Source organism: Microtus ochrogaster, chromosome 6, assembly GCF_000317375.1.
Source record: "Microtus ochrogaster isolate Prairie Vole_2 chromosome 6, MicOch1.0, whole genome shotgun sequence".
In the NCBI taxonomy this organism is placed as follows: domain Eukaryota; kingdom Metazoa; phylum Chordata; class Mammalia; order Rodentia; family Cricetidae; genus Microtus; species Microtus ochrogaster.
In genome coordinates, this window is record NC_022013.1 from 31,231,700 (window position 1) to 31,257,415 (window position 25,716).

General features: G+C 35.1%; 1 protein-coding gene across 4 annotated transcripts in view; it reads left to right on the top strand.

Moving 5' to 3' along the window:
* Nucleotides 1–25,716, top strand: part of Kcnt2 (potassium sodium-activated channel subfamily T member 2) — a 388,623-nt gene that overhangs the window by 271,538 nt on the left and 91,369 nt on the right. For all 4 annotated transcript variants that reach the window (XM_026779913.1, XM_026779914.1, XM_005348456.3 and 1 more), the window contains exon 14: nt 9,274–9,382. In XM_026779913.1, coding sequence (XP_026635714.1) covers nt 9,274–9,382 — 109 coding nt within the window. The remainder of the gene's footprint in view (nt 1–9,273; nt 9,383–25,716) is intronic.

The following is a 25,716-nucleotide window of genomic DNA, read 5'->3' on the forward strand; positions in this document are numbered from 1 at the left end:
GGGAGAGAAAAGGGAGAAGGGGAGGATGGGGGGAACTTGGGAAAAAAGGATGATTGGGATAAAGGAAGTTTGGATAGGGGAGCACGGAAGCACAATTCTTAGTTAAGGGAGCCACCTTAGGGTTGGCAAGAGACAGGACATTATATTTCTGAGGACCTGAGTTTTATCATAATATTAACATAAGATGTTATAACTAATACATTAATACTATGATTAATTAATATGGTTCATACAAAACTACAGATTTAAAATATTTAAACAATTATAAAAATGCAAATATCCTTTTAAATAAAGTATTAATGAACTAATTGGAAAGCTGTTTTAAAGAATTTTGGAAATTTAAAACTGAAAAGACTTTAATGTTTTTAATCAACATGTTTATATTTATAACTTGTGAGATTAAATGACAGAAAGGTTGACTTAAATAAGTTTTTGCCATTTAGTGTTTTAATGTAGTCTAGTAGTTGAACTGGCACAATCTATGATAACTGAATACACACAGTTATTATTATTGATCAATCCAATAGGATTGAAATAAAATTCACAGAATTGCTGGGTGTTATATGTTCCCACCAGAAGAATATGTATGTTTAATAGCTCTGAATGCACTTACATTTAGAGCAGAATCTATTAAGCAAGAAACATGAGAAATTTTACATTGCAGTCCATTCAATCACCATTTGTAATAAGCTTTTACTCTGTGAAAGAAAATGAATAACATTGTTTTGTTTTGATTCTGTTTATATTTCTGTCCAATATGTCTTTCCTAAAAGATGTCTGATTTCTATAATCAAAACTCAGGGCTGGGTTGGTTTAGTTAGTGTTTCTGTTTACTGCTTTCCAAAGAACTGTTACCTAGCAACTATATGAGGAAATCTTGCAGCTTTAAGTCACACAAAAGCATAGAAAAAAATTATGCAGACATTTAAAAACACCTTACTGAAACATAGTTGTCATAATTGCAAATAATGCATGACATTTTTGGAGGGAGGTTCTATGGGATGTCTTTGGTCAAAGACTTAAAAAGATGTAATCTACTCCCTGGCACTGGAAGTTTTACTCGATGGCATAAGATGTCTAGTTGGGGGCACTGTTTTCCCATTATGTGGTGACTATATTTAAATTACTTTCATATATATATATGTGTGTGTGTGTGTGTGTGTGTGTGTGTGTGTGTGTGTGTGTGTACATATATATCTTTGGAAGCTAAAGTATATAAAGCCCAGAAGCTATAGTAGTATGCACTAGTAGGTTTCCATGTCTTTTCAAAGTTACTTTGTATTAGCTGTCTCTCATCATATTCCTTTTGTTTACTCTGATCTTCTATTTCTCTCCTCAATTATTCTTACTACTATAGCTTCCTTTTGTTTCTTTATTACACTATATTATATTTACCCTACTTTGGAAGATTCCTCCCTTTCACCTTGCTTTTTCTAAGCTAGGTACTCTTTGCAGTTATTTGGACTTAAACACACATTTCTGAACTTTGCAAAAAGCAAAAAGCTCTGTTTTTGTGTCTAGAATTCCTTTCTAAGCCCTCTCAGGTTTTAAGTGGATTTTAGTTGGACACATGACTGCCAATTTGTTGTAAGAAGGTTTGCTTGTTGGCTCCTGGCTTCTCAGCCCCAAAATAAAGACACAGAAACTATATTATTTAAAACACTACTTGAGTTAATTAGCATTTTAAAGTCTAGTCTCTTGAGTTCTTTATATATTTTGGAGATCAGAACTTTGGTAAAGATCTTCTCCCAGTCAGTGGGTTGCCTTTTTGTCTTAGTGACAGTGTCCTTTGCTTTACAGAAGCTTCTCAGTTTCAGTAGGTCCCATTTATTCAATGTTGCCCTTAATGTCTGTGCTGCTGGGGTTATACCTAGGAAGCGATCGCCTGTGTCCATCTGCTGTAGGGTACCTCCCAATTTCTCTTCTATCAGGTTCAGTGTGCTCGGACTGATATTGAGGTCTTTGATCCATTTGGACTTGAGTTTTGTGCATGGTGATAGATATGGGTCAATTTTCATTCTTCTACAGGTTGACATCCAGTTGTGCCAGCACCATTTGTTGAAGATGCTTTCTTTCTTCCATTGTATACATTTAACTTCTTTATCGAAAATGAGGTGTTCATAGGTTTGTGGGTTAAAATCTGGGTCTTCTATGTGATTCCATTGGTCGACTTCTCTGTTTTTATACCAATACCAAGCTGTTTTCAATACTGTAGCTCTGTAGTAGAGTTTGAAGTCAGGGATGGTAATGCCTCCAGAAGTTCCTTTATTATATAAGACTGTTTTGGCTATGCTGGGTTTTTTGTTTTTCCATATAAAGTTGATTATTGTCCTCTCAAGATCTGTGAAGAATTTTGATGGGACCTTGATGGGGATTGCATTGAATCTATAAATTGCCTTTGGTAGAATTGCCATTTTTACTATGTTGATCCTCCCAATCCAAGAGCAAGGGAAATCTTTCCACTTTCTGGTATCCTCTTCAATTTCTTTCTTCAATTCCTTAAAGTTCTTGTCAAATAGATCTTTCACTTCCTTGGTTAGAGTTACCCCAAGATATTGACCTATTAGCTCTAACTTCTTATAGGCTAGCTCTTACATTTTAATTTAATGCATTTCTTGTAATCTGTGTATTGTCATGTGGTTGTGGCTTACTGGATAAAGTTTGGTCTGGCCCCAGTGGGGCCAAATGGCTTCTCTCAGACTCTGCTCTTCTTTCCCCCAGCATTCAGTTTAGTTTCCCCCTGTCTAGCTCTGTTCCCCTATAGCTCGGCAATAGGCCCAAAGTAGTTATTTATTTACCAATGGTATTCACAGCATACAGAGGGGAAACCTACATCACACAATATTAATTCTACTGATTCAATAGCATACACATTACTTCTCAATTTGTTCCACAAAATAGAAACGGAAGGAATATATCCTGTTATTTGTTATTAAGCCACTATTACCCACATAACAAAACCAATGATACAAACAAAAAATTGTGCAGACCAAATATCCCTAATAAACATAAATGCAAAAATTCTCAATAATATACTTGCAGACTGAATTCAACATATCAAAACATTATCTACCATGATCACATTGATGCAGGGATGGTATCAATATGCATAAATCTTTAAATATAATCTACCACATAAGCTGATTAAAAGAGAACAGCTGAAGACCACCTCATTAGATGAAGGTCTATGGCTATGTCTAACATCTCTTCATGATAAAAGTCCCTGAGACAACAAATCTACAAGGGATATACCTCAACAAAATGAGCACAATTTACTGCAAGTCTATAGTCAATATCATCTTAAATTGAGATAGACTCACAGCATTTCTACTAATATCAGACAAAGTGATGTGGGATTACCCACTGTGTGCTGTGAAAATGCTTTATAACTATTGGTTAATAAAGAAGCTGCTTTGAAAGTGACTAACAAACTGCCAATATAAGTGAAACAATCATTGAAATTTCCTGCTTCATAGAAAAGTCTGCATGATACTATGGGCCTGTAGGCTGAAAATGGTTTCCCCAATATTACAGAAGAATTTTGGGTAACTGCCCATGCAGTGAGATATCTCTGTCAATTCTTGAGTTTTGAAAGTTGATTATGGTGCACTTCCTGTTTACTTAGGTAATATTATATCCTTCTGGGGTCTTTGATGGAGTTGAAAAAAGATAGCTATAATTATAAAAGATAGATTATATATAAAACTTTAGACTCACAAAGATAGGAAAGATGATAGAGTATTTTCTTAATTTGTCAAATGTAAATGGACTAAATATTATAATTCTTGCTTGATAGCTGGTTTTTATATGTAATTGTACTATGTTAAAGTTAAAATCTTTCTTTTTATTTAGACAGGGGATAAATTTTCTTTTGTGAGATACCTCTCTGTATGCCATGAAAATGGTTGTTTGTTTTTACCTTGGTTAATAAAGAAGCTTCTTTGTGCCTATATAGTAGGGCAAAATATAGTCAGGCTGTATGAGATATAGAGAAAAAGAAGGTGGAGTCAGAGAGAAACCATGTAGCTGCTGAAGGAGACAGATGCCGGCCACCAGACAGAACCTTATTGGTAAACCATGAGCCTCTATTAACTATAAAATAATAGAAATGTGTTAATTAAAGGTATAAGAACTAGCTAGTAATATGCCTAAATAGTGGGCTAATGCAGTTTTTGTGTGATTATTTCGGGTCTTGGAAGCTGGGAAATAAATGAAAAGTCTCCATCTACAACAAAGGATTTCCCCTATATGCCTAGTACTTGAAGTCCCAGTTGGAATAATAAGGCAATTGAACTAGACATCTACAGGAAGAGAACGAAAGAAAATAGGACGAAAAAATGTCAAAAAATCTCTATTCATTTATTTTGTTTTATACATAAACTACACTAATAATTCAACCAGGTTTCTTCTAAAGCTATAAACATATTCAGTAAAATATAGGATACAAATTTAACACACAAAGTAAGTTGCCTGTCCATACACAGATGGTGTTTGTTATACATAAATGGACTGAACAAGAAATCAGGGAAACAATACCTTTCACAAGAGTCTCAAAATATCTTGGACTGTCTCTCAAAAAATTTGTATGATATTTGTGTTTTTGTTAGGTAGTCTTTGGCTCTTACAGAGAGAACTGTCAGTTTCATGAATAAAGTTTCTATGTGGAATTGGAGTTGCATATATTATAGGGATTTTTTAACTAAATAATTGACATATATTATGATACCTTGTCGCTTTTGCAGACACACTTTCTTTTCTTTTACCCACATCCCTTCTTCACATGGAGAAACTCATTCTCTCCCTACTAAAGAGACCCCCTTTCCTTTTTTTCATATTAGGTCACTTATATGAGTGTATGTGAATGTGCTTGTGCATGGATGCCAGAAATCAGTCTTGGATGTGCTTCTCAGGAAGCTGTACTCTTTGGTGCTTGAGAAGGTAGTCTCAATGGCTTGAGATTTGCCAAAGAGGCTAGGTTCACTGGTCAGTTGTCACTGATCCTCTTATCTCTGTTTTCATGTGCTAGGCTTAAATGTGTGGCTCACTTCATTAGGCTTTTTTCCCCCATGTATTCTTGGGATTGAAATTAGGTCTTCATGTTTGTAAGACAATCGCTTTACCAAATGAGCAATATTCCTGGCCCAACTTTCCTGCATTTTAGTGAAACTACAGGGGAAAAAAAATCACAAGAAAACAACAGATTATCTGCAATCTCTAGTTTGCCACCTTCTTCCTAATCATTTCCATCTGTTTGACTAAAAGAATACAGCCATAGTAAGAAAAGCATAACTTGAATAAACCTCCACAAGGACACCCCAGCTTGTATTCATCCCCATATGTTCTGCCTGTTCTCCTGTTGTTAGGGATGAACATTTTTAGCTGCCATATGACACAGAAGGTACATAGAAATGGTGCATTATGTTAGGAAGTTGTCTAAGTTCTGACTGTTGGTGAGTGATATGCTGAGGATTTTGCAAATGCCTACTTGTTTTTATAACTTATGAGAATCCACTTGACACACGAAGAAGCCTGTGCAATGAGACTAATGCTGACAAAGAAAGCCTGTCATCCTGCCCCGCATGCTGGTCAGCAATCACAGTTGTTATTGCACTCTTTTAATGGTTCTATTCTTACTGAATTTTAATTTATGAATACTACATATGATTGACTGGCATGATTGGTCAGCAGGATTAAATAGGTTAGCAGGTTTCAAAGCACAGGTGACTTATATGACATCAAATCACATTAGAAAGATGGCATTAGCCCAGAAGAGTAACTCTAAGTTTCATTTGTTGGCAAGGTCTGTGTGTGTGTGTGTGTGTGTGTGTGTGTGTGTGTGTGTGTGTAGAGTGTAGTGCTTTTGTCTTTGTGATTCACGTATGCAGGGTGTGGAGGTCAGAGGACATCATCAACAATTTTGCTCTATCACTCTATGCCACATTCCTTGAGACAGGTCCTCTTATTGAATCTGAAGCTCACTGTTTGGGCTAAAATGACTAGTTGCTAAGTTCTCAGTATCCTTATCCCAAGGGATCACAGAAACACATGGATAGCCTGGTTCCTTTGCTACTTAGTTTTTTATGTGCTTAAACTTGGGCTTAGAAAAACATGGCTGCATAACCAGTTCTTTTATCCACTGAGTCATGTCTTTGCCCTCATATAGGGAAAATTCTTATATCAAAAAAAAAAGTTTTTGCTTTTTTTTTTTTTAAAAAAAGGTTTGGTTGGTTTGTTTGTTTATTCCCCATATATTAAGTGACTAAGTACCATATTTGTCTTTCTGGATTACCTAATAAGAGTAGGTATTTTTTTCCCTAGTTCTTTTCATTTACCTGAGATTTTCATGATTTCAATTTTTAAAGGATAAATAATACTCCACTGTATAATGTAGCACATTTTCTTTATTCATTTGTCTGATAAAGGGCATCTAGGTTGTTCCAAATTTCCAGCTATTGTTAACAGAGCAGCAATGAGCACTGTTGAACAAGTGTCTCTGTGGTACTGTGAAATTTCCTTTGGATATATACCCAAGATTGTTATAGCTGGAACTTGAGGTAGATCGATTTCCATGTTTCTAAGAAACCACCTCACTTATTTCCATAGTGATGGTAAAAATTGCAGTCCCACCAGCAATTTATGGGCATTACCTTGACTACACATCCTCGCCAGTGTTACCCATAACTTGTTTTTATTGATCTTAGCAATCCTGACTAATGTAAAATGAAATCTCAAAGTAATATTGATTGGCTTTTTCCTAGTATCTAAGCATGTTTAAGATATATTTAGGTGTTTCCTAGCCATTTGAGAATTTTCTGCTTAGATCTGCATCCTATTTTTAAATTGGGTTGTTTTCTTGATATCCAGGGTTTTTTGGTGTTCATTATATATCTGGAAATTAGTTCTCTATTTTAGGCTTTACTTGTTGAACAAGGAGTTCTTTATTCATTGTTCATGCTTGCCAGCCTTGTGCACCTCCTTTGTACAGTAAGTACTTTTAACACTTCTTTTACTAAAAATGTTGGGTAGATATGCATAATAATGAAACATGAATTGTTCCTATGTAAAGGTTGAAGTAAAATAGACAAGAAAATGCAATATAAACAGGGAGGCCTGCAACAATAGCCACACCAGTAATAGATGCTGTCACTAGTAGGAAATTGTGATTGAATATCTTGAAGTAACATTAGTGAGTCACATGCTATGCTAACGACAGTAAAGTACATTTTAGTTTACATGCATATTTTCCCAAGTAGATAATTCAGCATGTGACACTGAAATACTGCAGATCCTACTTTATGTTTGTGTGGTGGTACTAGAAGCAGATGTACTCTAAGATTCAAGGGCTGGTGGGTACTACAAGTTTTTATCTGAGGAAAGGTGTCATGTGTGGATTTTAATATATTAGCAGAATAAAAAAATAATACAGCTTTTGAGTGAAAAAAGTGCTCATCATACAATTGTGCCGGAGTCATTTATTAAAATTCTGATAACTATTGAAGAAAGAAAGGCCACAGTACATCACTCTAACTATTGAAGGGAAACATGATGAAACATTTCCAAAGCCTCACTCATGTACTACAGTTTGCAAGTTGTTCTATTTGAGAGAATATGGTTATGCCTTTTAGTGAAAATCGATAACTGCTTGTGGTGGTGCATATGGTAATCAAGATTCCAAAATTTCTGTTACAGTTTAGATTTTTAAAAGTCCTGTCTTATGTTATATTATGAAGTGTGTATATTTTTTTGCAGATCATATGTTGCAAGTGTTAGTTTAAAATCATGGTCTCCTATGCATTTTAAAGATATGAGTCTAAAGCAACTGCATTCTGCCTTTTAACAGCTTTGTTGCCTTCCTCTCACAGATTAGACATGCACATTCAAAAATTATTTTGAGAAATATCGAGAGGGTGGTTTAAGTACACTGTTCTTTCACAAATATTCAGTACAGATCTCAATATTCAAATTGGAGTCAGAATCTGATCCCCTTTTGCAAAACGTTAAATAACATTGCTATGTATTTTTAAAATCCTCCTCAAATTCCCTTTAAACAAACTGATAATCCGAAAGGGGAAGAGAGGGAGGGAGAAAGGGGCTAAGGGAGTGAGAGATGCAGTAGTTATTACCAGATACTTCATGCCTATTAGACTAAATTCTGAGGTATAACTAGTGTAATATTTCTCTTGTGAATTGTAACAAAGAGAAATGAAAGCAACATTTAAACAAAATCAAAACTAAAAAGCAGTGATCTTTTCTTTTATATGCTCAACCACATTAACTAGAAATCATATTGCTATAATTTGTAGCAGAGCCATTGCTACCTTATTTCTGAAGCCACTCGTTCTTGATTGCATGGTACTTATGCTTGTTTGACAAACGACTTTAATCTTCATCTCTTTCTGTTAGCTAAAATTTCTATTTCCTGTCTAAGAACGTACATATTTCTTTAGAAATTTACTAGTTTCTCAATTTCTAATACTAATGTTTAAATACTTTGCTTGGGGTTTGTTGCTTTTAGATTAACAATAGTTTATTTTCTTTTCTAAAAGTATGCTTTATGTAGAAAATCAAATAAATGTCATATTAGGGCATCATTCTCATATGGTGACAATGTAATTTGTCTCCAACAGATGTCATCCTTTCTAGCACTCTTTTTCTTTTATGTCACTGAGTTCTAGGCACCACTTGCTAACTTTAACTGGACCCTACCCAGCTTTGAGTTTAGGAATCTTATCTTATTTACCATGCTGTTTTTATTTTAATAATACTTTTAGACATCACTACATTGGCTCTGATAGTATAAAGCATGTTACTTGTGCTTATCAGATAGCCTACCACATATTTTAAAAATTTTGAAGTGTAATACTGTGTGGTTATGATTTTAGAAAACCAATATTATTGGATTTGTGGTCCTGAAAGTTGGAAGTTCTTAGGACCTTCACCAATCACCTGAAAAGTCTTCCAGACCGCAATTCAAACCAAATGTTGCTCTCCTCTTTGCACAGGCAGTTTCAGCATCTTACCAAGGTTCCCAGTTTTGTCAGGATTAGAATTCTACCTTCAGGGCCCCGCAACCATCATGAACTCATTCTCCAGCACTATATCTTACAAAATGTTTTCCTGGGGATAGCATTGCACCTGAAAAAAAAAAAAACCCTAAAATAAGTATGTTTATACTGAGACTTTTGCAATTTTATTCATTGTTCTATTTTTATATTTAAACATAATATCCTCAAAAGGTAAATTATTCTAATTTACCTATTTTATTTCAAACAGATCATGTTGTTTGTGAAGAGGAGTTTAAATACGCCATGTTAGCTTTAAACTGTATATGCCCAGCTACATCTACACTTATTACACTACTGGTTCATACCTCTAGAGGGCAGTAAGTATATTTTTTCTTAAGATAATTTAATTGGTAGTTGTGTGATATAGACCTATAGTAAACCAAAATATACAAATAGTTATTTGTCTATATTTGATTTTGTTTACATTATCTTCATTTGAAATACATGAATAATTTAAGAGGCCTAAGACATGAATAGAGTTGATCTTACTGGTTATTAATCTTATTCACTAATCTCGTTATATCTTTTTTTTTATTTTTCCATCCCATTTTCTTCTTCTTCCCCACTTGCTTTTCTCACTTCATAATTTTTTATTTACAAGTAGAATGTAAGATCAACAGTAAATACACAGTCTTTTAGTCAATATTGTCTTTTTAGCATATAATTGACAAATGTTCAATACAAAAGTAAGCATTTTCTGAATAAAGACAGATAATTTTGTTTGAAATATACATGATCTCACTTATGTGTCTTGTTATAATTTTTATAAACAACATTCTGAGTTTCAACATTGTTTCATGGGTTTGTAGTTAGTTTCCATGAATAATACTTTTACAGTAAATGAAATTTTCCTGAAGAGATTTTATGGGTAATAAGGTCTTAAATAAATGTTATGATAAAACTTTATGTACATAATTGATCTTAAAATTGTGCTTTTCTACCTATTAATAGTTATATATAATGGAGTATACCATATTATGTACATTTCAGGTAGTTGGAAACCAGCAATAAAACATTTTAGAATTCTTTTGTATATTATTATAGTTTCAAATATACAGAATTTGTTTTGATTTGGATGATAAAAAAAATTTGGGGAGTGAATATGTTGCTTTAACTTTAGAACACAAATGCTATACTGAGATCCATTTTGCTTTCTATCAATGACTTGGTATTGAAGGCAAAATGTTGATTATCTAACTATATTCTACTTTGTGCTTTTGGTCCAGGTGGGTTTTGTGTTTGCTTGCTTGTTTGTTTCTCCATAACTTAAATGATTGCTATTTAACTGAATTACTAAAGCAAAAAGTTTACAATGCATAATTTCTTTTCTAGAAAGTATGATTTAGAAGGAGTCACTAATAGAAAAACAGAAAATGCTCAGTGGTATTGTAAAGTAGACTTCACCATCTTGTCTCTAATTGCGTTTCTTTTCTGCTGTGATGAAAAAGATTCCCCCAGGAGCAATTTATACAAATTCTTAATAGAAATATTTGTATTCTGCATGTTCACAAGTGTTTAATTTCAGCAATGAAAGCAGAGAGATCATGGGTGGGGTGGTTTATTTTCAAGAAATACTCAGTCGTTTGATCCAGTTAAAGTACAGAAAATAATTAGACATGAATTAATTGAATAGACACATCATCAAGTGTATCAATATTTTTCATGCTAGTTTTGTCATTGAATAATAGAACTATAATGTTGAACGTTTATTCCAACTTCACTGCTGTTCATACAGAGGAAAATTCATTCACATTGGTTTTTTGGTTTTGATTTTTTTATTTATTTTATTTATTTACTTATTTTTAGGCACTGCTATATCTGATAAAGATAGGCACAAGTCATTATTCTATATATTCCATTAAACTTTTCTTTATTAAAACTACTTTTTTAACATAATTAAGTATTTAAATTCAGTAATTTGTACTTTCAACTATAGATTTCTTTGAAGAATCATAACTGAGTTTTAATTCATAGGCCAGGAAGTTCCCCCAGTAATGTTTAAAGTTTATTTTTTGAATATAGTCATATTATCTGTCACTAGCAATTTTTAATTAGAAAAAATTGCTCAGAAACCTGTTAACAATCTACTTCCTTCTTTTCAGTCTTGACCAGCCACTAATCTACTCCTGTTTCCATTTTTGCCAGTTCTAGACCATACCATGTGCCATGTGTTGCTGGTTTGTCTTCCAACACTTAGAGTGACATTTTCAAAATCCATCCATATTGACACACAATCACTGGTATTCTTAATTTTGATGGTATGCTACCACAGGAGAGACTTCATTTCATTTTTCTCTTTAACACATGATCAGTGTGGGTTGTTTATAACTGCTGAAAGACACTGGTTTACTGTTATACATGCTTTCATTTCATCCATTTTGGGTTTACTAAGGCAGAGTAGAATTTCTAGATCACATAGTCACTCTGTTAATCATTTGTTGAATGCTGTAAGAATATTATAAATATATTACAGTATTTTCCATCTTACTAGCAAAGTATCAGGGTTCCAATTTTATGACAGTTACTTCAGTACTTACCATCTTCACTTTTGCTCTCAAACTATCATAGGTGGATTTGAAAATGCCTCATAGTGTCTCTAACTTGCATTTACTCATGTATAATTATATTGAGCACATGTTTATGTGCTTTTTGGTATGTAAAAAAGTACAGTTACATATACCCTTGAAAATAGTTCTTTTGCATAATGGAGAAAAGAAAATTATTACAGGAGAGAAATATTCACAATATATAATATGAAAAAAAATCTTAAAATTTATCTACAAACATTTACTAACTTTTATTGACTTGTGAAAGTGTGTGAGTGTGTGTGTGTGTGTATGTGTGTGTGTGTGTGTGTTTGTATGTGTCCATGCAAAAAAGTGTATATATAGAAATAAGGGGGAACTCATTGCAGTCAGTTCTCTCCTCTTCTTGCATCATGTTGGTTCTGGGTACCAAACTCGGGTTGTCATGCTAGGCAACTTTAACCTGCCTCCATTAAGCTATCTTACTGCCCCAAATGGCTTTTATTTTACTATATATTATTAGTTCTTATGTTCATAAGAAATGTCAACACAGATACCATATAGTACATATTACTCAATTTGCCTTTGTAAGATTATACATTTATTAAAGCAAATACAAACAATACCTAAGGACACAATCTAAAATTGTTTCATGAAGCAAATATTTTTCCTAGAGAAATAAAATTCACAATCTAGGAAGATTGAGAAATGTTAGACTAAAAGTTTTTTTGAAATTGCTTTTCTTTCCTTTTTATTTGAAGCAGTTTATAGCTTAAATATTTCCACATACTCTTATTAGTACTTTAAGTAAATTTTTTTGAGTTTTAGTTCACTTCTCAGATGAGGTCTTACCATTAGTACAAATACTATCATTTGGGTTATTTGACCTCTTTGAATTGTCTACTAACATTATTTTTCTGATATTGAACCCTATCAAAATATCCTGTTATATATCATATATTTATGGCTTTCTTCTTCTCAGCTTCTTCTAATATGTAGACACGTCTTATGGAGATTAAAGCCAGTATAATCACATGATTTTTAAGAACAAATAAAAGCAATAGATACAGATATATAGACATGCAGCTGTATATGTCTGTTAGAATATACTACACAGAATTTTCCATAGTTTTAAGAGAGCCTATAAGCAAGGGTATCTTGTTGAACAATGATGAAAGCTTGCTTCTTAAATATTTTTCTAATGTAAAAGGAATGGTACATTGTTGATTAAGGGAAAATGCCAGAAAATTAGAACACAGTCCTAGAAACTATGATGGAGAACAAGGACTTGCTTGGTGAGGATCAGGAAAATGACATGAGGTTCAAATTAAAACATTTTCTAGTGGGCTGCAAAATACATAACAAAATGTGTTTAAATCTGTTATATAAAACAAATATCAGGAGTCCACAATGTTATAACAAAAACTTAAAAAGGTGAAAGAAAATTATAACTTCCTTTCTAAAGAGTTCCAGTATTAAGTATAGAAAAATGAAAATATGTAAAGCTAACCTTAGGAAAATGTCATGTAAATATTGTCCTTCTACCAATATTTGCTAATAGTACCACACATAGTAGTGGGTAGAATTTCAAGGAGAAGTAGAGCAACCATGTTCTTGATAATTCCCCTAGATGTTTATTAGCTACCATCTTAAAAGTTGCAATTTTACAGGAGGAAACTGAATAACATACTGTGAACAAATTATTACTATAAATATCACCAAGAAAAAGACCTGAAACATCTCACAGCCATTCCCAGCATCCACAAAAGACCTAGCTTTATTTCTTTGATTTTTCTTCCAACACTTTTCCCTTCTGAGCAGATAGCAGGAAAATCTACATAGAAAACTTAGATGCAATCACTGGCTCATAGACTTCAAAATGTCACTGTAGTAAAAGAAGTAAAGGCTGAAGATTTTGTATTTTATCATCTTATATAGGTTAATTTCGAAAAAGTATAAATACTTATAATATTCTGTTTTGACTGGGAGAATTCACTCAGTGAACGCTTTCAGAAAATATTTATTTGGAGAAAACAGTCACCAAGGAAAAATTGGAAGCAAATGGTGCTTGCTATGCCCTGATGCTTAGAGACTGTGTGCTACCTTGAACAGAGCATGCAACTCTTCTCTACTAAATAGGCCAATGACCTCAAGTGAGAAATTAGACATAAGCCATCCCCTGTGCATTTTACCTAATATCCACACATTCACCATATTTTAATGCCCAAGAGAAAAAACCAGAAAAATCGAGTATTTGTCTTCAGGAAATGATCCAAAGAAAGCCACCAGGGAATGAAGAAAAGAATGAGGGAGATGTAGAAGATGAATGAGAGCCTTTGCCTTTTCCTGAGCTTGCTGCAGAGCCCAGGGATTCAGCTGCCACGTGGGTGGAAAAGAAAGTTTCTCAGAAGTAATAGGGATTATAATTATCATCCTGACTGCCAGAAAGGAAAGGAAGGAAAGGGTGGGAGACGGTGCTCAAAAGGACTATCTTTAGCTACATAGAAAGGTTCACACTCAGAACTGTGACAGAAGACTGTATTTTGTAATCTGGAAAATCTAGTTCAGTGTTTAGAATAGAGAACCAGTGACCATGCGGCAATGAGGGAGGTTGTGATTTAACTTTAAAGTTTCTTTCTCTCTCTCTCTCTCTCTTTCTCTCTCTCTCTCTCTCTCTCTCTCTCTCTCTCTCTCTCTCTCTCTGTGTGTGTGTGTGTGTGTGTGTATGTGTGTGTGTCTTGTCAAACACATGCATAAACACACACTCATACACACATACACACCTTAGAGTTTGAATATGTTTGGTTGCTGTGTCTCAGCTAAGCTAAATTAGCAAATAAGGCTAAATTTTACTTGCTAGATGTGTACCTAAGCGGATCAAGTGCTTGCTTAGCAGGCATGGATTCCTGGGTTCTACCAACAGAAACAAATTTAAAACAAACAGGTTTCTTCTTTGTGCACATGTACAATCCCACCATTTGTGTGATAGAAGCAGATGGTCAGAAGTTCAAGGTCATCTTTGATCTTCTTCAAGGTCATCTTGATCATCTTTGGCTACCTAACAACTTTGAAGCTAACCTTGACAACATTAGACCTTTTCTTTTTTTTTATTTTTTTTTTATTGAGAAAAAAAAATTTCTGCCTCCTCCCAGCCTCCCACTCCTCCCACCCTCCCCCCACTCCTCTCCCCCTCCCTCTCAAGTCTGAAGAGCAGTCAGGGTTCCCTGCCCTGTGGAAAGTCCAAAGTCCTCCCCCCTCCATTCTGGTCTAGGAAGGTGAACATCCAAACTGGCTAGGCCCCCACAAAGCCAGAACAAGAAGTAGGATCAAAACCCAGTGCCATTGTCCTTGGCTCTCAGCAGCCCTCATTGTCCGACATATTCAGAGAGTCCGGGTTTATCCCCTGCTTTTCCAGTCACAATCCAGCTGGCATTGGTGAGCTCCCAATAGATCAGCCCCACTGTCTCCGTGGGTGGTTGCACCCCTCTTGGTCCTGACTTCCTTGCTCATCTACTCCCTCCTTCTGTTCCTCATTGGGACTTTGGGAGCTCAGTCCAGTGTTCCAGTGTGGGTCCATCGCCAGATGAAGGTTCTATGGTGATATGCAAAATATTCATCAGTAAGGCTATAGGATAGGATCATTTCAGGTTCCCTGTCTTCAGCTGCCCCAGGAACTAACTGGGGACTTCTCCTTAGGCACCTGGAAGCCCCTCTAGATCCAAGTCTCTACCCAACCCTACGATGGCTCCCTTAATTAAGATATGTGCTTCCCTGCTCCCCTATCCTACCTTCCTGTATCCCAATCATCCCGTTGCCCCAAGTTCTCCCCATCCTACCCTTCTCACTTTTTTCTCCCCATCTCCCCTTACCCCCCTCCCACCCCACCCTTAAGATCCCGATTTTTTGCCTGGCAATCTTGTCTACTTCCCCTACCCAGGAGGATAGCTATATGTTTTTCTTTGGGTTTACCTTCATATTTAGCTTCTTTAGGATATCAAAATAAAGACTCACTGACCTTTGAGTCTAGTCCTTTTCTTGAAGGAAAAAAAATACAACTTTTAAAATTATCTGATCCTCTAATCCCACCAATACATTTTGTATGGTTTTCTCTGGCTTCCATCATATTGAAATTGCTAACAGAATTCCACCTACCTAAAACCATAGCACATCTTATGCCTTTGTTCCACACCCTGCCCAGCAGGCTAAATTGTACCTTCATCCAGGTGAGGAAATCACCCTTATCACTAATAACTATGGGTTACATAATGGTGCCCTGCTTTATTTTGGTTACCTGTGCAACTCAGGTAGAGTGTATTTTTCCATTATTCCACAATAGCACAGTGCCTAACACTTGTTTTTAAGACTCAGTTCTATACTTCCCCACAGAAATAATTAGTAACCTAAATGGGCTGCACCTGTATATTCTCCTCTGATAGGCTGTTCAGTTAGATTGCCTTAAATGACCTTCAGGCTTTTACACATAAGCTCACTTGCACTTCAAAGAGAAATATACAGATAATTTTAGTGTTAAACTAATCTCTATATGTGTTGATAATTATTGTCCACTAAAAATAAAAACAAGACAAATTAATAAAATATTTCAACAGATTGTGGAACTTAAACAGAGGAAATTCATTTTCTTGCAGTGCTTAAAGCCAGAAGGCCCAGATTCATGTTCAGTCTCCTTGATTGCCTTTTGCTAGCTATTCAGATGGTGTCTCCTCAATGAGCCCACACCTCTGCTGTCTTTTGTGTGCCCACGTTTCACATCCTTTTAAGAACACATGTCACATTGGATCAGGACTCACTCTAACAGTCCTAGTTTAATGAAAACATCTTCCCAGAGGCTTGATCACCCAGTGCAAGCCGTGCCCTGAGCTACTAGGAATTAAGCTTAGAGATGCGGGTTGAAAGGAGGGCACAGTTTGTCTTATAGTATGGTCAGAAGGAATGTGTGCTGTTGGTTCTTTTGGATTCCATCCACAAACTATTCTGTTTTCCAATGTGTGTGTGTGTAGTTCTGAAAAGTTAAGAAACATGATATTTGCTTTTGTGCTTGGTGGTTCTTTATACCTTTCTTTCACAACATAAAGAAGACAAAAGCATCCAGGTGAGGTGGTCCATACTTGCGATCCTGATGCTTGGGAGGAGGCATAGGCAGGATGCTCAGGAACTCAAAGCAGCACTGAGTATTCTTGGCAATGCTCTCTGTAACCTGGGCTGCAGAAAGCTCTGTTTCAAAACACACAGCCAAAACGACAGCTACAAGAGAGTCAAGAGAAGAACTTTGAATGAAGAAGAGGTAATAATTTAAACATGCTGTAACTTTTCTTTTATATAGACTGCTGTATACTGAAGTTTGCATATAATGGCAATTTAATTTGTGAGTCGACTAGTTCACATCGTTACTTGTAGGTTTTCCTCAGTACAATTATAAAGAGGAAACTGGAGACCTTCTATGGAATACATTTTGAGAAGTCTGTACAAAGGTTTGGTCTTGCCGTCCTCTGCTTGGGGGGCCTCTAATAGCTTAGCATTCATCAAATGAGATTGAAACATTTCCATTTGTAAGTCTTTAAGGCTTTCCATGCATGAGTTCTGGTTTATTTTTACCTTTTAATCTCCCATGGTTCTCTTGTGTATAGCACTTTCTCCAAATAACATATCCTAAATATACTTTATAGTTTCCGCCTTCTGTATCCTTTTTAAATGTGGTTCCCTGTGCCTTAAATTCACTGCTTCTGGCTTCCTGGAAGATTTTGTTATATCAAAGGTTCTTTTTTCTTATGAATATTTTTAAACTTCCCAATCTAATGTGATTTATCCTTTTTTAAACTTGCAATGAATTTTGGTATATATGAACAATATATATTTATTGTGTCTTTTGTGCACAGGTATATGTTCCTGCCTCCTTGCTTATGAAATAGTTCAATGTAGAGATTATACCTTTTATATTTATATTTCTAGAAAAAATTAAAACAAAATGCTCAGTGAACATTAACTTAATAAATGAAGTATTGATAAACATGACAATTCAAAGTACCTGATTTGAAGCATTTTTGTGAACCTTATGCATACATTTTTTTCTCCTTCATGAGATTTTGTTGAAAATGAAAAAAAATGATTAATCACAGGTTTTCAAGAAGAAAGTAGTAAAAGGGGTGAGAGTTTTCCTTGTGTTTCTGAAAGGTTAGAGGTAAGCAACATCAAGATTTTGAAGAAAGCACCAACAAGAATATTTTTTTTTAGAATTTACTACAGTAGGATACACTTGTCCCTATGAGGCTCTGGTATTGAAGATTTCTAGAAAAGGAAAGCAATAAAATGATCTTCCAGGAAGAATAAAGTGTCAGTCCTTGTCTTCAGCACACCATCCCTTCCAGCCTTGATTTTGCAGTTATGTTAGTGAGAAGTGTGTCACGGAAAAGTATAAGATGGTAAGATTTTTCTTAATGCAGCTTTTTTTTCCTATGTGCAAATGTGTGCAACCTATTTACCTACTTATTGATATTATCTGTTATCTGCCTATAGATCTATCTTTGTATCATCTATCCATCTATCTACCTATCATCTATGGATTTATCTCTCTATCATCCATTTTTCTCCCTCTCTGTGTGGGAAAGGCAGCTGTCAATGTCTTCCTCCAGTCCTCCATATCAGTTTATTTTGTATTTTGTGTCATTTTATTTAAACTCTGTTTTACATGGAAAAATTTAATGCATTTTATCCACTAATTAAAACATACTAATCTATGATATAGTTTAAAGGTTTTCATCTGAAATAGCAAAAATTAAAACATTTACGACAAATTTAATTAATTATGTAAAAATCTTTTTGTATCAATTTATTCTTACAGTGACCCAAATATGAATGGCAATAGTAATATATATCAGATACTCTGGACTTCTATCAGCTTTGTACCATATAGAGAAGTTTCATAAATCTGTAAAGAGAGACTTAAAAAAAGCATTATAATTAGTTAACTATATATAACAAGAAACAAGTTATAGACCTTAAAACAAGAAAATGTTTTGCAAATATTCACTATGCATCAGAGAAAGAATGTTCAGGTTCCCATGTATGGGGTGGAAAGTTGTTCTCAACAAAGATTCTGGACTCTCCCATATTTTCTTGGGTTTCTATTTTTGTACTATGAACATTAATACATTTTTTTGGCTTCATTTTAGTGTATGGTCTTTCAATGAATGTGAGATCCCCTAGGCTAAACTAGCAGGCTAGTTAACCCCTGGAATGTACTTGTCTCCTGTATCATTGTGTCCATTGGTTGAGGGCCCACTAGTTTGTTTTCTGGCCACCCAACAACTCAGACCCAAAAGAATCACACAGAAACTATATTAATTAAATCACAGCTTGGCCCATTAGCTCCAGCTTTTTATTGGCTAACTTTTACATCTTAATTTGACCCATCTCCAGTAATCTGTGCATCACCATGAGGTCCTGGCCTACCAGAAAAGTTAAATAGCGTCTGTCTCTGGCAGTGGCTGAATGCTTCTCCTGACTCTGCCTCCTTTCTCCCAACATTAAGTTTAGTTTTTCCCACCTAGTTCTGTAGTAATAGGAGGAGCGGGGCTACGTCCCTAGCACCCCGGCCTCCTGGCTAGCTCATGCCCAGAAATAATAACACACAAATTGTATTCATTTAAACACTGCTTGGGGGCTGGAGAGATGGCTCAGAGGTTAAGAGCATTGACTGCTCTTCCAAAGGTCCTGAGTTCAATTCCCGGCAACCACATGGTGGCTCACAACCATCTGTAATGAGATCTGGTGCCCTCTTCTGGCCTGCAGGCATGGAGGCTGAACACTGTGTACATAATAAATTTAAAAGAAAAATAAAATAAAATAAACACTGCTTGGCCCTTTAGCTCTAGCCCTTACTGGCTAATTCTGATATCCCGATCAACCCATCTCTAATAATCTGTGAGCACCGGTCTTACCGGGAAGATTCTAGCCTACGTCCATCCTGGGTCGGAGCTTCATCGCGTGTGCCTCAGAGAGCAGAGCTATCCCCGCGTCTGCCCAGGAGCCGGGAGCATGGCGTCTTTGCTCCAGAGAGCAGAGCTGTCAGTCTGCGCTCACTTCCTCTTCCTCCCAGCGTTCTGTTCTGTTTACTCCTCCCGCCTATGTTTTAACCTATCAGGGCAAGCAGCTTCTTTATTTAATTAACCAATGACCTTCCTCCATCATAGTTCTATTATTTTTCCCTATCAGAGCACCAAAACAGCTTCTTTATTAATCAATAGTATTCACAGCATACAGAGAGCAATCCCACATTATCTCCCTTTTTCTGTTTAAATAAAAAGGAAGGTTTTAATACTAACAGTAAAATTACACTAAACAAAACAGGTATCAAGCAAGAATTACAGTGACAATATTTATATCTACTTTATCTTTTATCATTACCAAGGAAAACTATAACTATCAATTCTTCAACTCCATCAAAGACTACAGAAGGATATATTACCTAAGTAAACAGAAAGTACATTGTAAGCAACCTCCAAAACCTTAGAATTGACAGAGGCATCTCATTTCCTAGAAAGTCATTCAAAGTTCCTTTGTACCATTGGGGCATACATCTTCAGCCTACAGGCCTATAGTATTGAGCTGACTTTTCTATAAAGCAGGAAATTTTCAAAGATAGTTCCGTCTATAAATGTGTTTGACAGTCACTTTCTTCGGCGTCCTATAGAATGTCTGGGAGCTCTTTGATGAAGCAGGGACCTCAAAGGATGGCCTCACCATCTTTAGGCAACTTCAGCAGTCCTTTTTTCCCTGTGAGTCCTGCCTGTCCAGTCAAGCAGTCCAGGCAATAGCAGTTTCTTGCCCATAAGGAGACTCTTTAATGCCCATAATCCTCTTGAAGTAGATTAGTGCTGCCAGGAGCAGACATGTCTCATTGTTATGAAAAGTCTTAAGTTTTAAAACATTTTAAATGCCATATTCTGAAGATCTCTGAAAGATTTGAAGAATACCTATCTAACTGAAATATATCTCTATATATGTAGAAAACCTAGCTTCACAAACGCAATACCTTAATCAAGAGCAGAAATATATGTATGTATATATATATGTATATATATATATATAATTGATCTTAAATTTGCATCAAATTGTATTTATTTATTTTTATTAAAAATTTCCACCTCCTCCCCCCTCCCATTTCCCTCCCCCTCTCTTTACTCCTCTCCCCCTTCCTCTCCAGTCCAAAGAGCAGTTAGGGTTCCATGCCCTGTGGGAAGTCCAAGGACCTCCCCCCTCCATCCAGGTCTAGGAAGGTGAGCATCCAAACAGACTAGGCTCCCACAAAGCCAGTACATGCAGTAGGATCAAACCCAGTGCCATTGTCCTTGGCTTCTCTGTCAGCCCTCATTGTCTGCCACATTCAGAGAGTCTAGGTAAATTTGCATCAATAGATCAAAATCTATACCAATGCAAATCTCTATAACATATACCACTTTAAATGTAAACAAATATCTATAGTCTATATTTAGGAATATGGGTGTAGTTCTCTTCAAACTGCTTTCTGCTGTTTATTGGGTGAAGTATTTTGGGGGGGGTGTTTATGGAGACCTTTCAGGGGATCATGGTCTGTCAAACCACATTAGTTTAGAGAAATTCACAGTTCCTAATCTTCTATGGAATCAAAAGCATGAACCTCTTTTCCAAAGCAACAAGTTCTTAGACAAAAATGTGGAAGTCATGATACCTTTAGAACATATAGGCTGGTTTAGCTTATCAGTCCATACAATGAAATGTCTCTCTGTACTTATTTCCTTCATAGACAAAAAAATCAAAGGAAATATATAACGTACATAATCCAGATGCTCTGTGTATATTCCATCTTTATGTGGTTTATTTTTTTAGCCTCATTACTTTATTTTATTATCTTTATCCCTTTAATCTATGACTGTTTGTACTCTGTCTCTTTAAAGACTTTCTTTTATTTTATAAAGCCCTTTACTTCATTTTATAACTGTCTAGACTTTATTTTTTTCTTCTGTCTTCCAAGCCTACATACATTTATCCAACACTGTGCCCCATTTAGAGGTCTTTTATGTCAGAATCTGTCCTATTGTGTATCTGTAATTCTTTACTGTCCAGAAGTGCTTCTTAAAATACTAAGCACTTCTTAAAAACTTAAAATGCGGCATTTTTAGGACAAATATGGCTTTGCCTTTTTGCTCTGATATTGTAAATATGATCTCCATAGGGAAATGAATCTCTTTATTATCACAATTTCCAATGCTCAGAGTTTTATAATAAGACTTTTTTTGCTGAATGTCAGTATATTGGTGGTAATTTTGTTAGTACATCTATTTAGATCAGTGTTCTCTATTTCAATGGGGTGATCTGCATAAATAGGCTTGTTTTGGTGTTTTTATATTCACAGTTAAATTTTTTTATTTGTTTTTATTAAAAATTTCCACCTCCTCCCTCCTCCCATTTCCCTCCCCCTCTCTTTACTCCTCTCCCCCTTCCTCTCCAGTCCAAAGAGCAGTTAGGGTTTCATGCCCTGTGGGAAGTCCAAGGACCTCCCCCTCCATCCAGGTCTAGGAAGGTGAGCATCCAAACAGACTAGGCTCCCACAAAGCCAGTACATGCAGTAGGATCAAACCCAGTGCCATTGTCCTTGGCTTCTCTGTCAGCCCTCATTGTCTGCCACATTCAGAGAGTCTAGTTTGATCAAATAAAGACTATATATATAATACATATATATATTATATATTTCATTATATATTAGAAAGAGTATTTGCATAATTTGAAATAGTTACATTAATTTATTGGGGGGGATTGAGACAAGGTTTCTCTCTAGTTTTGGAGCCTGTCTTGGAACTAGCTCTTGTAGACAAGGCTGGTCTTGAACTCACAGAAATCCACCTGCATCTGCCTCCTGGGTACTGGGATTAAAGGCATGCACCACTGCCACCCGGCTACATTAAAATGTTTTAATGTTGCAAAAAAGGGACATTTAAATAATAGAAGAAAAATACTAGGGAATTATATAGCCATGTGAACGGTTGTTCAAACATATAGAATGCTATACAAATTTACTGTTATTATTTATGAATTTGTACAATATTAAACAAAAATACCCACTGTTATAATCTATAGAAGTTGAATTTTTATTTTAATTTTTTGAGAGAATGGGATCGTAACAAATAAATCTTGAAGTTCAAAACAGTTTGAAATACATATAATTATTATTATCAGAAGATTAATTGGAAAAATATATGGAAAGGCAATTGAAAAGTGAAGAAGACTTATTAAAATTAGAGGTTCTTTGCTAATCTTTTCTGAAATATTTATTATAAAAGCAAATATATATCTTAGCTGAGAATTTCAAATAAAAGTGCAGAGACACAATGCATTACCAGCACAGATCAACCCAAAAGAGGGAATATCTTTCATCACACTTTCCTCAAAGATAAGATAAAAAAAATAAAAGTAGGAAATTTCAAGACAAAGAGAAAACGTAAAATTATTTAAATCAACATTATCTGATTAAATGCAAATTATAAGTAGTAGAAAATCCTCCCTTAATAGACAAAGAACACTGCCAAGTTTAAGATCATTCTTGATGAAAAAAAATTTTAAATATCATATAATCTTTCTCCTATAGCAACCTGTACTTAAACACTGATTGGGGTTCAATAGTGTAGGGTTAGTTGGAAAACAATGCAAGCAGGATGAATGGAAGGGAATGAAAGGAAGTTTCAAATATTGCTAAATCAATTGACATTGAAATATCCTAATTGCCAATTGGAGAAATCAGCTAATATTTTTTTTATTTTACCCAGTAATTAACAGGATAAAAACATAAAATTGAGATACTGTAGGAAAAAAATCAACTTTAATTGCAGTGAATTTTGGTCAGCCTGTCAACTGTTAATATTTAACTTTTGATCACTTTAATTCCTTACTGAATTTAATCCATCCAATTAATGATGATTTTTGTTAAGTTTACTGTTAGCAATGTGTCAGAATTACATTGCATAGCCTTTCTCTATTCCCTCAAATTTAAGGAGTTGTATCTCTTATACAGTGAATACCAAATACCAAACAGCTTTTCAGTCCCATCTAGTGGTAGAAAATCAAGAACCATTTTCTATATTTCTTTCTACTTTTTCAGTCTTAGAACTCTGAATTCTGTTTTGATGTCCAATAATATAAATAGCTGAAGTCCTGATTTGAAACAGAAGTGCGAAGTCACATCCTAGTGTAATGAGCTATCTGATCTTGTTACTTTCTTCATGTAGATTCCTTCCCTGTCCCCATTATAGACAGAGTAACACTATACATGTAGTCTGGTTGTCTGCAAATTAATGTAATGTAGTACTATTCTTATTTGCAATTCACCTCAAATAGGAAACTACCCATAGATCAAAGTAAGAATGTCACCAAAGTGTTTAATCTGCTTAAAAATAAACTTCTATTGGAGTCACTTTTAGGGATGTGGATGAGAGGTTACTTATACAAGCAGAAATGACTCAAAGACAGCTGCATCCCCAAGAGTTCTGAAGCAGAGGTGACAACTCACAAAAGCTGGCAACTTAGAATGCACAGCACAGATTTCCAAAAGCTCAAAACGCTAGAGTGTGTCATTTCTAGGTACTATATTTGGCTCAAGTTTCTTTCAGGCGTTTGTGCTGGTCTCTGTCCTCTTTGGCATGGATTGTCTGATTTGTGAATCTCTGAGCTACCCTTACTATTAACATATATGTGGGGTGATTGAGAGCCACTGGTGATTGTCAGTTTTCAGTGACTTCTAGAAACTTTCAAATTCTTTACTTCTTGATATCGATGAAATTTCTGCAGGACAAAATGTTTCATCTCCCCATAAAACACCTTGTGTATTAATAAGATTCACTCTAAGATGAAGGTTTATCTCCAAGGAACTTGCTAGAAAACACCTAGAAAGAGTGAATGTACACCCAAAGATTCAATGGTGGTTAGTGTTGTAATCATAAATGTTTAGGAACCTCATGTACTTCCTTCATGTCACAAATTTAGTGAATATAACATAGACCACTGTGCATCATAATTATTTCTTTGGCCAACAATGATTAAACATTGATATCTGTTGAAAGGTGGTAGTACAGCCAAGGTTGAAATATCATTTACAAATTATAACTTTTAAATAAAGTAAAAGTTTCATATGACTGCAAATGAATATATTTCATGTATGTTTGAAGAAAATTATCCTGTAATTTTTCTACAACTAAGATGATATTAAATATAAAGATAATTACATGATTAGCAAAGATTAATTGATTTGAACTAAATTTAAATATTACTTGTGTAAGACTTTTAAAAATCAACCTTTAATCAATAAAATTTTAGTAAATATATTTATCTTCTTTATACAAGAATAACAATAAACCATTTTTTGTTTCATTGTTTAAGTATAAATATTTATGACCTGTTTTTCTAAGGAACAATTTTCAGTTACACATAATAAAGCCTGTGTTAGTTACTAAAATAGATTGATACTAAGAATATCTCTCACCTCCCCCTGCACCTTCTCCCGAAGTCCCCATACTCCCAATTTACTCAGGAGTTATTGTCTTTTTCTACTACCTATGTAGATTAGATCTATGTAAGTCTCACTTAGGGTCCTCATTGTTGTCTAAGTTCTCTGTGATTGTGGTTTGTGGGCTGGTTTTCTTTGATTTATGTTTAAAAACCACTTATGAGTGAGTGCATGTGATAATTGTATTTCTGGGTCTGGGTTACCTCACTCAAAATGATGTTTTCTAACTCTATCCATTTGCCTGCAAAATTCAAGATGTTGTTATTTTTTTCTGCTGTGTAAATGTACCACATTTTCCTTTTCCTTTCTTCAGTCAAGGAACATTTAGGTTGTTTCCAGGTTCTATTTATGATTAACAGTGCTGCTATGAACATAGTTGAGCACATGTCCTTGTGGCATAATTGAGCATCCTTTGGATATATACCCAAAAGTGGTACTACTGGGTCTTGAGGAAGGCCGTTTCCTAATTTTCTGAGAAATCACCACACTGACATCCAAAGGGGCTGTACCACCTAACATTCCCACCAGCAATGCAGGAGTGCTCCCTTTACTCCATAATAACTTTCCAGCATAAGTT